The sequence below is a fragment of the Coregonus lavaretus genome (assembly GCF_964263955.1).
Source record: "Coregonus lavaretus genome assembly, chromosome: 24".
NCBI classification, from domain to species: Eukaryota; Metazoa; Chordata; class Actinopteri; order Salmoniformes; family Salmonidae; genus Coregonus; species Coregonus lavaretus.
Window position 1 is genome coordinate 34440896 of NC_140011.1, and position 15894 is coordinate 34456789.

The following is a 15894-nucleotide window of genomic DNA, read 5'->3' on the forward strand; positions in this document are numbered from 1 at the left end:
TGCTCTATTTTGAATAGAGAAACAAATGGAAAAATACAAAAGAAAGGCCACTCTTCCTGTGTTCTTGGCACCAGCAGTACCAGAGAGCATGAAACATTAAACAGCAGTACTAGCTCCCTGGTGTCAGAGAGGCAGAGATTGGTGGTTTCTGTGGTATGAAATGGCCACAGGTCATTTGTTGTTGTGAACTGCAAGATAAACTGGAAACTATTTCCTGAAAACGTTGTTGGGGGCAGTTTCTTTAAAATGCATCAGAAACCCATGTCCGACAGAAATAGTTTCACAAATGGAGAAAATCAACCCTCGCTTTGCTCCAGCGGTCCACATGGGCGCTGAAGTCACCAGCCACTGTTATAGTGTTCATACCTGCCTTGGTAAAAGTTTTTGTGTTTTATTTGTCATTGTACTCTGTCATGATTTTTCCTCGTTGATACACTTTGACCTATCGATGGGTTAGGACAAGCAAGAATCAACTGGACTAAAGTTCTGAGAGTATCCCATGACATGCTCAAGGTCAGGTCCCTCAGGGCAGATATCACCTGGGCTACACTTTATGCCTGTAGTGCCCTGTCAGAGGTGTGACTAACATCAATACTACACCACACTCTCATTTTATGATTCATTGTGCCTAGCCACGAGGTGAGATGACAAATGTTGACAATACAGCTTTGCAAATCTATGTTACATCAGCTAGATCAAATGCTATGGGGACTCACTTGGACAGAGTCCAATGGATCCTATATCTGATGGAGAGCAGTATTGTTATTGACGGTGACAGGAGCCTTATAAAGAGGTGTTGGTGTTTATGTGATACCACATTACACTCCTCTGTCACCACAGGGTGATGTAGTGTGTGTGTTGTTGACTGGGCCAAGACACAGATTTGATTTAAAGAGTTGGCTCTTCTTAAAACCCCAACTCCACGGAAGCAAGGCAGATTGGACAGATGCATTGAGGTGTTTAGGCTTTTATCAATACTCCCCAAAGAGGCCCGCATCACAACATCATTACTGATTAGTCTCAAAGAGATCAAATCAAATCATATTTTATTTGTCACATGCTTCGTAAACAACAGGTGTAGAATAATAGAAAGATAATAACACGAGGAATAACAATGAGTAAAGATAACTTGGCTGAGGAATAACAATGAGTAAAGATAACTTGGCTGAGGAATAACAATGAGTAAAGATAACTTGGCTGAGGAATAACAATGAGTAAAGATAACTTGGCTGAGGAATAACAATGAGTAACGATATCGTGGCAGAGGAATAACAATGAGTGAAGATAACTTGGCTGAGGAATAACAATGAGTAAAGATAACTTGGCTGAGGAATAACAATGAGTAAAGATAACTTGGCTGAGGAATAACAATGATTAAAGATAACTTGGCTGAGGAATAACAATGAGTAACAATAACTTGGCTGAGGAATAACAATGATTAAAGATAACTTGGCTGAGGAATAACAATAAGTGAAGATAACTTGGCTGAGGAATAACAATGAGTAACGATAACTTGGCTGAGGAATAACAATGAGTAAAGATAACTTGGCTGAGGAATAACAATGAGTAAAGATAACTTGGCTGAGGAATAACAATGAGTAAAGATAACTTGGCTGAGGAATAACAATGAGTAAAGATAACTTGGCTGAGGAATAACAATAAGTAAAGATAACTTGGCTGAGGAATAACAATGAGTAAAGATAACTTGGCTGAGGAATAACAATGAGTAAAGATAACTTGGCTGAGGAATAACAATAAGTAAAGATAACTTGGCTGAGGAATAACAATGAGTAACAATAACTTGGCTGAGGAATAACAATGAGTAAAGATAACTTGGCTGAGGAATAACAATGAGTAAAGATAACTTGGCTGAGGAATAACAATGAGTAAAGATAACTTGGCTGAGGAATAACAATGAGTAAAGATAACTTGGCTGAGGAATAACAATGAGTAACGATAACTTGGCTGAGGAATAACAATGAGTAACGATAACTTGGCTGAGGAATAACAATGAGTAACGATAACTTGGCTGAGGAATAACAGTGAGTAAAGATAACTTGGCTATATACATGAGGTACCAGTTCCGAGTCGATGTGCAGGGGTACGAGGTAATTGAGGTAGATATGTACATATATAAACTCAGCAAAAAAAGAAATGTCCCTTTTTCAGGACCCTGTCTTTCAAAGATAATTCGTAAAAATCCAAATAACTTCACAGATCTTCATTGTAAAGGGTTTAAACACTGTTTCCCATGCTTGTTCAATGAACCATAAACAATTAATTAACATGCACCTGTGGAACGGTCGTTAAGACACTAACAGCTTACAGACGGTAGGCAATTAAGGTCACAGTCATGAAAACTTAGGACACTAAAGAGGTCTTTCTACTGACTCTGAAAAACACCAAAAGAAAGATGCCCTGGGTCCCTGCTCATCTGCGTGAACGTGCCTTAGGCATGCTGCAAGGAGGCATGAGACTGCAGATGTGGCCAGGGCAATAAATTGCAATGTCCGTACTGTGAGATGCCTAAGACAGAGCTACAGGAAGACAGGACGGACAGCTGATCGTCCTCGCAGTGGCAGACCACGTGTAACAACACCTGCACAGGATCGGTACATCCGAACATCACACCTGCGGTACAGGTACAGGATGGCAACAACAACTGCCCGAGTTACACCAGGAACACACAATACCTCCATCAGTGCTCAGACTGTCCGCAATAGGCTGAGAGAGGCTGGACTGAGGGCTTGTAGGCCTGTTGTAAGGCAGGTCCTCACCAGACATCACCGACAACAAGGTCGCCTATGGGCACAAACCCACCGTCGCTGGACCAGACAGAACTGGCAAAAAGTGCTCTTCATTGACGAGTCACGGTTTTGTCTCCCCAGGGGTGATGGTCGGATTCGCGTTTTTCGTTGAAGGAATGAGCGTTACAACGAGGCCTGTACTCTGGAGCAAGGAGATGCACTGCAGTACTTAATGCAGCTGGTGGCCACACCAGATACTGACTGTTACTTTTGATTTTGACCCCCCCTTTGTTCAGGGACACATTATTCAATTTCTGTTAGTCACATGTCTGTGGAACTTGTTTAGTTTATGTCTCAGTTGTTGAATCTTGTTATGTTCATACAAATATTTGCACATGTTAAGTTTGCTGAAAATAAATGCAGTTGACAGTGAGATGACTTTTTTTTTTGCTGAGTTTAGGTAGGGTTAAAATGTCTAGGCATCAGGATAGATAATAAGCAGTAACAGCAGTGTATGTGATGAGTCAAAATAGTTAGTGCAAAGGGGGTCAATGCCGATAGTCTGGGATGACTTTGTCTCAGTTCATTACACACAGGATTGTATGATAACAACTTAATACAAACACACACACACACACACACACACACACACACACACACACACACACACACACACACACACACACACACACACACACACACATCTAAACAAAGGTGCTCATAGACACCTCCACTTGCACCTGATACACACACCACACACCAGACGCATCCCATATACAGAGCCTATATCTGCAAGGACATCAGCTCTTTAGAGCTATCCTTTCTCCTTTCTCTGGCAGCGGTGTAGATAATGGGCTTTTACCTTCAGAAGCCAACACACACACACACACACACACAAACACACACACAATATAACATGGATGGTGTGAAGAGAGGAGCAACATCCACACAGTTCAATCTGTTGGGAGGGGATTATCAACACTACATTACTTTACAATAGAAATAGTGGAAAGAACCTGTGGCATAATTTTCTCAAAACACAGGGATCAAATCAACTCAGCAGGCAGATGTAGATTTTTTCTCTCTCCAGATTTGTTTTTCTAATTTCAATAGGCAGCATATACAGTGCATGGATGTCTGAATTAATAACTATTCATCATGACACAGTAGATTCCGAAAGTTAAAGTTAAAAAAAATCTGCTTTGAAAAGATTTACGTCATCCTTTTGTGAGCAATACCCCAAAATGCCGGTCTGTGCCATTGCCATACTAGGGCGGGTTCAGCGGGTCGCCTCTAGGACCCAGCAGTGCAGCCGGTCAGGTAGGCACAGCTCGTAGACTAGAGAGAGGCAGACAAAGGCAGAGAGAGCTCGTGCCGCTATCCTGCAGCATCCACACCCACCCACCTCACTCCAAACGCTCCAGCGCGGGTGAGTACCCGATACTTTTTATATTTTGGTTAAACATAATTAAATGGCGACAAAAGAATATGTCAGTATTTAAGTTCTGTTTCTGACGGATAGTTAAGTTGTTGTGTTCAGGAGTATTGCACACTGTTGAGGATTGGTAGAATTTTAGGCTGTTTAGGCTGTCGGCTAAATGAGCAGGTGATTGTAGGTGTGCGCGTACCCGTTGGTACAAAACTGTCAGGGCTCATCTGTATGGACGGCGCCCACCGCTCTTCTCTGAGGTCATATGGACAACTGATGCGTTTTTTTTTGTTATTGAAAAATAGAGGGGGAACTGAAAAACTTTTTTATTTTTTTGAATATGACTTAAAACCAGCTCAGACTGGCTTAGTGTTACTAGATAAGACAGATCAGCTGTGATGAGGATGTTTGGGGTGACATCATTTGATGCAGTTCACTGACTGGCAGGTTGTTCTACGGGGGACTGTGGTGGTGGTGGTGGTGTCACAGACCCAGCCTCACATCTCTGTCGTGTAGTTACGCATGTCACAGTCACACAATAGAACAGCTTTGAAGTCTGTCTGCTGCGCTGTGAGCAGGAATTAGGAGCCTGCCCTGGTTAGCTAAGCATGGTGAGAGCATTGTATTATTTTTACACATTCATTTATTTGTGATATTCAGGGTTTGAATTACATATTAACTGTTGGGGTGCGGTATGACTAGTGGTCTGGACCTTATGGGGATGGCCATTTTAAATATTGAAATACTTAGGGGCCCCTCCCATAATTTGAGCCCTGATGATGGTAATGCACTGTGGTGAATCATTAGTCTAGTAATAATACTATTATTTGTAGTTGTATCCGTGTGTGGAGTAGTGTAGCACTTCAGTAGTAGTAGTGATGGGGGTGTCCCTGTGGGGGTGTCCCTGTGGGGGTGTCCCTGTGGGGGTGTCCCTGTGAGACAATGGGCTGTCCTGAGCATAGACCGTATATAGTCCTGAGTGACGTCATAGGGAGAGGGTCAGTCATTTACCTCTGTCCATTATTTTAGACGAGCAGATGGGCTGGGAGCCCGGCCCCTTTCTGTCAGGAGGAGTACCACTACCCATAACCCATCCCTCCCTGGTCTGGGACCTACCCCCATCCCCATCTCAGGACCTATCATGAAACCTCAGCCAGACTCAGCCAGGGTGTGCGGGGGAGGGGAGGTCCCAGCCACATTCAGGGTGGGGACAATGTGGTCCTCTCTGTTTGTCTTCATGGAGGAGGACACGTGATGGGGCTGTGGAGAGATAAGGGGAGGAGGACATATCAATCATAATCAGTATTTCACCGTTAAAAGCAGTGAGTTTCATGACCTTTGGCATTGGGGCGTTGCCAGGAACACAATCACTGTTTAAGCAGAAATGGATTAACAAGCCCCTGTTAAGTCATGGAGTCTACATTTGGTTGCTAGCGCCCAGCAGCTGAGCCATGTGTGGACATTGTATGTGGAGCGAGAGTGCGGGTGATAGCAGGGGTGTTGAGGGGTTAGGCTGCATGTCTTTATCTGAAGCCATCGAGGTGTGGTCACTGGTCATAGCCACTAGGTGAGGATTTGACAGGAAGTGGCAAGGCTTTAATTGGTAAAGCTGCTCCAATCCTTGGCCCAGCCCTGGACTGGTCTGTCTGTCTGTCTGCCTGTCTGGCACAGATCAGAGCTTTAAATGTCACAGATAGCAGCCTCTAGTCTACACACCATCACTAGCGGCAGGTTGATGTTTATTGGGATGAGTCTTGTCCTGGAGGCAGAACTGAGCAATTACCTCTAGATGGGCCAGCAGCAAAGTAAATATGGTCTATATTGTAAAAATTAATAAAAACAAAAATGTGCTTTTTGTCTTAATTTAAGGTTAGTGTTAGGCATTAGGGTTAGCAGTGTGGTTAAGGTTAGGTTTAAAATCAGATTTGATGACTTTGTGGCTGTGCCAGCTAGTGACCACTCTGCAGAGCTGCCTCCGGAACAAGATTCATGACGAAAAATGCTAACTTGCCCAATAATTTATGGCCAAGATGGACTGAACGTGTTGACATAACAATGTGTGCCAAAGCCCTTTTATTGCTAGTTAAAGCTGTTTTTCCAGTCCATTAATGTGTGATTAAGCTTTGTGTTGATCAGTGGTCAGATGTATAAACTAATCTCATCTCCCTCCCCACATGTGGGTCTGTTTTTGTACGAAGTGGAAACTGTTGGGTAGGGGCATGGTGAACAGGGGCTGTTACAGTGCTACTCTCAGGAGGTGGCAGTTTATTTTAGATCGGGGATTTCAGTCCTACTGATAATCAAACTGACAAGCCCAGATCTAACACCTAGAAATCCAATAATTGTCCTGAGCACTGGGTTTATGTGCTATTTAAAAGTTTATTTAACCACATGGTGCATCGAGGTGTATTATAGAGTTACCTTAGAATGTGACATCGTTACACACGTTTCTCACTCAAGACTCACTCTGTATCAAATGAATTACTGAATTATTGATCATCTACATATGATGATTGATTATTGATCAATCAATGTTCATAAATAGTCTTAAGAATCTATTTGTGGAGTTCATTGTACGTGATAATATTGTGTATCAGAGTGAGGCAGGCAGCAGCAGCTCTGTAATAGTGTCAGTCAGTTAGTCACCAGTGAATCAGAGCTGTGATTCTCCCCCTCTAATCCTTTTCTTAAACACAGGCCTGGTTTTGCTACATTTCCCCAGAGTGCAGCACCTCCAGCCTTGTTCTAATACTAACACTGCATTAAGAATTTAGCAGACAAATCTCATTCTCAACAGGATATCAAAGAGCCCCGGGGGGCTCACAACAAGAACATTATATTGTTGCAGGGTGGGTTGGGGGTATAGTTAAGGCCACATAAAAAGGGCTTGTCCTGGGATGTCATCAGGCAGAGGGATGTGGTGTTAGTAGGAGGTGAGATGGAAGGATGGAGGGGGTGCTGTTATGTTTTTTAGTCCACTCCAGGAAGGGGATGTGGTCTCTGTGGGGATCCAGAGCACCCCCTCCGTCCCTCCACAGGAGGTCAGACTGTCATAAATGACAGGATATCTTGGGAGTCGGGGGGGGCGGGGCGACATTGACAAATGCTTTGTTTGTGAACAATGGGCCTGAGCGTATTGACTAGTGGTTATTGATCAGAGTTGTATAGAAGAGGCCTTTTTGGGCAATTGAGCGAGAGTGGCTATTGATCATGGTTGAAAGATATAGGAAAATCGTAGGCCTGGAGCTAGACGAGCACCCATATTGTCCCTAGAGTAGTGATGTTGTTTTACTTGATAGTTACTGTACTTTGATAGAAGTTGAAAGATAAAAAGATGGCATACCTTGTGACTTGGATTGTAAAATAAAAAGCCACTAGTTCCTGTTATCTGCTGTGTGTCTTTTACAGAGCCTGATAAGCATGGCTACAAATGCAGCCAGACAGCCCAGACTTGGGTGTCAGCACATTCTAGGCAGGTGTAGATGAGGTTTGTCCTACTGCAGCTAACCTCATTCACAGGTCTTGTACAGTAAAATATGGCTGCTGTGCCTGTGCTCTGCCACGTGGAGACTGCTGCAGCTGTAATGCGGTGAGTCTTTGTCCTGACATGGAGCAGCTAGCATACAGCTCTACTGTGCGGTCATCATAACTGCACGTTTTCCATCTCGTACAGAGGAATTCTATTCATTTTGATTAGATCACACAGAGATGGCTAATGAGATTCATTAGAAAGGGGGTTTTGTGTGTCGTTGTAGCGACGCAACCTGCCCCACTGGAGTAGAACGACTCTGCCGTGTTTCTTTGTCTGCTCTGCAGTCGGCTAGTTTCACTGAAACGCTAGTTCCACTCCTGAATGCCCGGAATCGAATCGTTAGTCGGAGCAAACAGACAGACTGCCAGTCTGACCAGGGCAGGGCAGGGCAGGAGTCCCAGCATGCTCCAGGGCATGGCATTGCAACGATGACCTTCACTGTGCCCTCTGTCCTCCTATGGCGGGGACTTTGTTATGACTGGTGTGAGTTGTGAGACGTGGCAGAGAGGGTGACTGCTGCTGGGTGCCCGTTCAGAGTGGCACTGTAATGAGTGCTCTCTGCCCGTTTAGTGGCTAATCTCTTCATTATTCAAAACTGTCTATTGCAAAGTTCCAGTCCGAACTGGGTAGTAGCAAACACGTCTCTGGCCAGCCAGTCAGTCAGTCAGTCAGCCAGTCAGTCAGCCAGTCAGTCAGTCAGCCAGTCAGTCAGCCAGCCAGTCAGTCAGTCAGTCAGTCAGCCAGTCAGTCAGCCAGCCAGTCCCTCCCACCATGCTTTCTTTTCTTCTGTCTTTTTGAAAAGGGGATAAAACGGTCTGCTTGCGTTTAAAAAGAGCAGCTGTTAGTAGAGAGTTTTGGCACGAGCACGCTGAGCTCTCTACCCCTCGCAGCATCTACAGAGAGATCTGGACTACCCTGAAAGAGACCATTCCTACTGGGCTGCTCAGGCCTTTACACACGCTATGTTATCTGCCAAAAGACACCCAATAGAAAACCCTTAAAAAAATACAGTGAATCGTTTTTTTACCCACAAACTTTGTTCTTTCTTTCAGAGTCTTTGTATGCTATAATGTTTTAGACAGGCTTCAATTGTACATTGGATTATGTAAACTTGTGGGTGGATCACCCCATGTACCTTTCCCAGTGATGTAGAGGATGAGTAACCACTGACAAGTGTGAATATAACCTCACATATGCTGCTCAGCACCACACATAGAGTGACTGTGATACCATGTACTTTACATCAGTGACTAACGCTCCAAATGTTCAGCTCAGCTCTCTGGTCCAAGAGCCCTTTATGGGATGATGATGCTACGGTAGATACAGGTCCTTCCCTGCTGCCTGCTCATAGCTCGGACTCAGATGTGTGGGATGATCCTCTGATTCAGATGGCCCTAGCTTATTTCTGCCATATCTGTTCTTTAAAACGACCAAGGTGGTGAAACATTTGTGTTAGCCTTTTCATGTAAGATATATGGTACTTGCAAATGCACATCCCAAACATTAGTATGGTGCCATGGTTAAAAGGCAATGGGGAACTGTACAGAGATCAGATACAGAAACCAGAATCACATTTCTTTACCTGGAGGCAGCTCTGCAGAGTGGTCACTAGCTGTCACAGCCACAAAGTCATAAAATCTGACTTTAAACATAACCGTAACCTTAACCCTAACCACACTGCTAACCCTAATGCCTAACCCTAACCTTAAATGAATACCAAAAAGCTATAAAAAAAATAAAAAAAATAATAATATAGCCAATTATGACTTTGCAGCTGGCCCATCTAGCATAAATCGCTAATTTCTGCCTCCAGGGCAAGATTCATGACAATAAACGTCAACCTGTGTACATATCCTGGAGCCAGAGGGAAAGTGTCTCGTTTCCCATTCTGTTAAAACACCCTGGTCAGATCAGCAGCTCTCTCTGATGAGAAATTATTCTCCAAAATATCACACATCCACTGGGCCTTCTTAATAATAGTCCCTTACTGGCCTCTCTCAAGGGCACGGGCTGAATGTAGGGTAGATGACAGAACACAGACAGACGTACAGGCGGAGCAGCCTCCGCTCTACAGGAGACATGTGCAACCGTTCTAAATGTTTAGCCCATTTAGTACATACCATTTAGTATGTAGTGTATGTTCATAACTAATGGCCTTAGTTTTAGGGTCACTGAAGGGTTGTAAGGCCTACATAGGACATGTACTACTGAGTATACAGCAGAGTGATTCTGTTCACCTGACATTAAATATTGATTCCCTGTTCGCTCGGGAACATCCTACATGAGGCTTGTGTTTCTGTTGCACCGTTCTCCAGTTTCTTTCAGTCTCTTAACACACACTTACATACACACTCACACACACAGAGGGGCGGGGGGTTAACACACTCTCTGTGAGTGGGTGGGCTAATCGATAGTGAGGGCTGTAATTGATTGGGCTGGCCCGGCCTCTCTTCATCTTGCAGAAACCAAACACCCTCTGGAGAGACAGGACAGGGGAGGCCTGGCTCAGTTTACTGCATGTGAACCCCAGCACACCTGTGGTGCATGGTACACTACTGTATTAGAGGGATGGAGATGGAAAGTGATACCCACTGCAGGGGAATTTTACAGTAGCTAGATGGTGGAATGTTGATGGATGTAGTTACCACTTTGGTACTCTGTTATTGAAAAGTCCTTTTTAGATGTTCATGCCTGAACTAAAATATTTTTACCAAGTCCCCTTAGTTATGATCATAATGATCATCATTATAACTCATAGTGTTATGTTTTTCCAATGCCAGACTTCCCAGAGCTCACCACAACCAGCACCTATCTACCACGGACCCTCCCTGACCTCTGTCACCATGGAGCTGGACTTCGGCCATTTTGACGAGCGCGACAAGCCCCGTACCCCACGGGGCGGGCGCATGAATGGGTTGCCCAGCCCCACCCACAGCGCCCACTGCAGCTTCTACCGCACGCGCACCCTGCAGGCCCTCACCAACGAGAAGAAGGCCAAGAAGGTGCGCTTCTACCGCAACGGAGACCGCTACTTCAAGGGCATCGTGTACGCCGTGGCAGTTGACCGCTTCCGCACCTTCGACGCCCTCCTGGCCGACCTGACGCGCTCCCTCTCCGACCACATCAACCTGCCCCAGGGGGTCCGCTTCATCTTCTCCATCGACGGAACACGCAAGATCACCACCATGGACGAGCTGGAGGAAGGTGAGCTCACAGAGGGTTGGGTGGTAGGAAATGTGGGGGTCATTATGGAGGAAGGTGAGCTCACAGGGGGGTTGGGTGGTAGGGAGTGGGGGTCATTATGGAGGAAGGTGAGCTAAAGGGGGGTTGGGTGGTAGGGAGTGGGGGTCATTATGGAGGAAGGTGAGCTCACAGGGGGGTTGGGTGGTAGGGAGTGGGGGTCATTATGGAGGAAGGTGAGCTAAAGGGGGGTTGGGTGGTAGGGAGTGGGGGTCATTATGGAGGAAGGTGAGCTCACAGGGGGGTTGGGTGGTAGGTAGTGGGGGTCATTATGGAGGAAGGTGAGCTAAAGGGGGGTTGGGTGGTAGGGAGTGGGGGTCATTATGGAGGAAGGTGAGCTCACAGGGGGGTTGGGTGGTAGGGGGTGGGGGTCATTATGGAGGAAGGTGAGCTAAAGGGGGGTTGGGTGGTAGGGAGTGGGGGTCATTATGGAGGAAGGTGAGCTAAAGGGGGTTTGGGTGGTAGGGAGTGGGGGTCATTATGGAGGAAGGTGAGCTAAAGGGGGGTTGGGTGGTAGGGAGTGGGGGTCATTATGGAGGAAGGTGAGCTAAAGGGGGGTTGGGTGGTAGGGAGTGGGGGTCATTATGGAGGAAGGTGAGCTCACAGGGGGGTTGGGTGGTAGGGAGTGGGGGTCATTATGGAGGAAGGTGAGCTAAAGGGGGGTTGGGTGGTAGGGAGTGGGGGTCATTATGGAGGAAGGTGAGCTAAAGGGGGGTTGGGTGGTAGGGAGTGGGGGTCATTATGGAGGAAGGTGAGCTAAAGGGGGGTTGGGTGGTAGGGAGTGGGGGTCATTATGGAGGAAGGTGAGCTAAAGGGGGGTTGGGTGGTAGGGAGTGGGGGTCATTATGGAGGAAGGTGAGCTAAAGGGGGGTTGGGTGGTAGGGAGTGGGGGTCATTATGGAGGAAGGTGAGCTAAAGGGGGGTTGGGTGGTAGGGAGTGGTCGTCATTATGGAGGAAGGTGAGCTAAAGGGGGGTTGGGTGGTAGGGAGTGGGGGTCATTATGGAGGAAGGTGAGCTAAAGGGGGGTTGGGTGGTAGGGAGTGGGGGTCATTATGGAGGAAGGTGAGCTAAAGGGGGGTTGGGTGGTAGGGAGTGGGGGTCATTATGGAGGAAGGTGAGCTCACAGGGGGGTTGGGTGGTAGGGAGTGGGGGTCATTATGGAGGAAGGTGAGCTAAAGGGGGGTTGGGTGGTAGGGAGTGGGGGTCATTATGGAGGAAGGTGAGCTAAAGGGGGGTTGGGTGGTAGGGAGTGGGGGTCATTATGGAGGAAGGTGAGCTAAAGGGGGGTTGGGTGGTAGGGAGTGGGGGTCATTATGGAGGAAGGTGAGCTAAAGGGGGGTTGGGTGGTAGGGAGTGGGGGTCATTATGGAGGAAGGTGAGCTAAAGGGGGGTTGGGTGGTAGGGAGTGGGGGTCATTATGGAGGAAGGTGAGCTAAAGGGGGGTTGGGTGGTAGGGAGTGGGGGTCATTATGGAGGAAGGTGAGCTAAAGGGGGGTTGGGTGGTAGGGAGTGGGGGTCATTATGGAGGAAGGTGAGCTAAAGGGGGGTTGGGTGGTAGGGAGTGGGGGTCATTATGGAGGAAGGTGAGCTAAAGGGGGGTTGGGTGGTAGGGAGTGGGGGTCATTATGGAGGAAGGTGAGCTAAAGGGGGGTTGGGTGGTAGGGAGTGGGGGTCATTATGGAGGAAGGTGAGCTAAAGGGGGGTTGGGTGGTAGGGAGTGGGGGTCATTATGGAGGAAGGTGAGCTAAAGGGGGGTTGGGTGGTAGGGAGTGGGGGTCATTATGGAGGAAGGTGAGCTAAAGGGGGGTTGGGTGGTAGGGAGTGGGGGTCATTATGGAGGAAGGTGAGCTAAAGGAGGGTTGGGTGGTAGGGAGTGGGGGTCATTATGGAGGAAGGTGAGCTAAAGGGGGGTTGGGTGGTAGGGAGTGGGGGTCATTATGGAGGAAGGTGAGCTAAAGGGGGGTTGGGTGGTAGGGAGTGGGGGTCATTATGGAGGAAGGTGAGCTAAAGGGGGGTTGGGTGGTAGGGAGTGGGGGTCATTATGGAGGAAGGTGAGCTAAAGGGGGGTTGGGTGGTAGGGAGTGGGGGTCATTATGGAGGAAGGTGAGCTAAAGGGGGGTTGGGTGGTAGGGAGTGGGGGTCATTATGGAGGAAGGTGAGCTAAAGGGGGGTTGGGTGGTAGGGAGTGGGGGTCATTATGGAGGAAGGTGAGCTAAAGGGGGGTTGGGTGGTAGGGGGTGGGGGTCATTATGGAGGAAGGTGAGCTAAAGGGGGGTTGGGTGGTAGGGAGTGGGGGTCATTATGGAGGAAGGTGAGCTAAAGGGGGGTTGGGTGGTAGGGAGTGGGGGTCATTATGGAGGAAGGTGAGCTAAAGGGGGGTTGGGTGGTAGGGAGTGGGGGTCATTATGGAGGAAGGTGAGCTAAAGGGGGGTTGGGTGGTAGGGAGTAGGGCTGTAGGGCTGTGTCAGTAAATTTTGCCAACCGGTTATTGTCATATGCTAGATTTAGAGTTATTTGGCAGCTTTAGTTGTGAATGATACAAACCATAAAATGTCTTAGAAATCAAAAGATATATGGGCTGCATGATGTGACTAAATGCTATTAAAGATTTGAGAAAGTCGCAAAAAAAAGTTTGCGCTCTATTCCTTGCCTCAGGCTGCACATGCTGTGTGTTCGCTCATCAAATTATCATATTTTCACCCATCAGACTATTCTCAATTGAATCTTGTCTTTACTAATATGTAAAATTTGTTTTGATTTAGAATGGCCCATTTATCAAATGGGCAAGAACAGGAGCAAGACAAAAAAGATGTCTGGAATAGCGAATGGAGGCCACTTTCCCGGCAGTACGTTTTTCAGTCATGTCGGGTAGGCTACTCCGGTAATTTCGCTGCAGGACAGGTGATATTCCACCCAAACTGTGTATGCCATGGGCTCTCCAACCCTGTTCCTGCAGCTACCCAGTGCTTAATTTGGGAAACCAAGTGAAATCTGTTCGGCAACATTGATAGTAACGTTTTCACAATGAAACATATTTCATTAAACAGTTGACAGCTGGAGAAAGAAATGAAGGAGAGAGAGGAGATGGAAACGCATGGTGGTGAGATATTATATATAGCTAAAGGTAATGTGCCATCCAATTAATTATGAAAATGTAAAAAATGCCCTATTACTAGGCTATTCAAAATCAAATACAAAATGCACTATAAATGTAGGCCAAATCTGAATTTGTTTAATATAGGCTAGACCAATTATGTACCAAAGATATCTTAAATCAGTATTGTTTTATGTTTTTCTGCCGTGTGTAATATGTGGTAGGCTATGTATTGTATAATGGCACAATCAACAAAAAAAATTGGTCTTGGGCTCATATACAGTATACGGAGTGGGGGTCATTATGGAGAAAGGTGAGCTCACAGTGGGGTTGGGTGGTAGGTAGTGGGGGTCATTACTTTAGCGTTATTACAGGTTTATAGACATTTTTGGAAGTGTTTGTGCATAGTTTCCTCTTTAAGTGAACCTTATCATTCTAAGGTCTGTTAACCTCTTAAGGATCGTACCCATTTTTTCAATTTTCACCTAAAATGACATACCCATATCTAACTGCCTGTAGCTCAGTACCTGAAGCAAGGATATGCATATTCCTGGTACCATTTGAAAGGAAGCACTTTGAAGTTTGTGGAAATGTGAAATTAATTTAGGAGAATATAACACATTAGATCTGGTCAAATATAATACAGAGACATCAGGGGGTCAAACTGTGGAACCCAGTTTCTACATTTGAATATAAAAATGGATTTTATCAAACAAAAATATGCTACATTTTATCTCTGGGACCTTCAGGATGACAAATCAGAGCAAGATTACTGAATGTAAGTACATTATTTACCGTCAGAGGTGAATGTGTGAAACCAGTTGCCGAGACAAAAGTGTTTTGTTTGTCATTCTATTCACAAATCCCATATTGTGCAGCAACCGTCCCGGTATAGGGACACCGATCTCGTAGAGGTTAATGTGATCTAGTCTGGCTGGTCGCAACCGTCCCGGTATAGGGACACCCATCCCGTAGAGGTTAATGTGATCTAGTCTGGCTGGTCTAGCCGGCTGTAATCTCTGCATATTAGATATGATAATCTGATGGTTTACAGGGCGATGGTGCAGTGGAATAGTGTGCTATGTTAGTTTACACAGTGTCCTCCAGAGACTCTGCCACTCTGCTAAACGCTGGTAGTTAGTGAGCAGCAGAAGTACAGTCACTTCAGTCATGCTGTTAAATCTCAATAATTCATTACCAGTGATTCACTCAGCGCCTCAGGAGCCACAGAGCAGCAGTCTCAGTATGTCTGGAGCAGACTTATGATAGCATCAGAACATCATCTAGACCAGAGGTTATTCAACTTTTTCAGCTCGAGACCCATGTGAGAAATGTACTGTCCTCAAACGACCCAAATGAAGTAGAAATAGTCTGTGAAAATAAATGTTTACTCAAAACTCGCGACCCACCGCTCACATGCCCAGGGCCCACTTTGCGTCCCAACCCATAGTTTAGGAAACCCTGATCTAGACTAACTCTCCTAATATGAGGAGCTGGTTTACCACTTTACCACCACTTTACCACCACTCTCCCACAACGTGATCAAGACAAAGGAGATGATTGTGGACTACAGGGGAAAAAAAGAGGACTGAGCACGCCCCCATTCTCATCGACGGGGCTGTAGTGGAACAGGTTGAGAGCTTCAAGTTCCTTGGTGTCCACATCACCAACAAACTATCATGGTCCAAACACACCAAGACAGTCGTGAAGAGGGCTCGACAAAGCCTATTCCCCCTCAGGAGACTGAAAAGATTTGGCATGGGTCCTCAGATCCTCAAAAAGTTATACAGCTGCACCATCGAGAGCATCCTGACTGGATGCATCACCGCCTGGTATGGCAACTGCTCGGCC

At 46.3% G+C, this 15894-nt stretch overlaps 1 protein-coding gene across 1 annotated transcript in view; it reads left to right on the forward strand.

The window, feature by feature from the left end:
• Window positions 1-4103: 4103 nt before the first annotated feature.
• The window catches only part of LOC311100200 (neuronal migration protein doublecortin-like), a 93658-nt gene continuing 81867 nt past the window's right edge, over window positions 4104-15894 (forward strand). Inside the window, exons 1-2 of the mRNA XM_084141006.1 lie at window positions 4104-4176; window positions 10489-10912. Coding sequence (XP_083997132.1) covers window positions 10552-10912 — 361 coding nt within the window. The 5' untranslated portion in view covers window positions 4104-4176; window positions 10489-10551. The remainder of the gene's footprint in view (window positions 4177-10488; window positions 10913-15894) is intronic.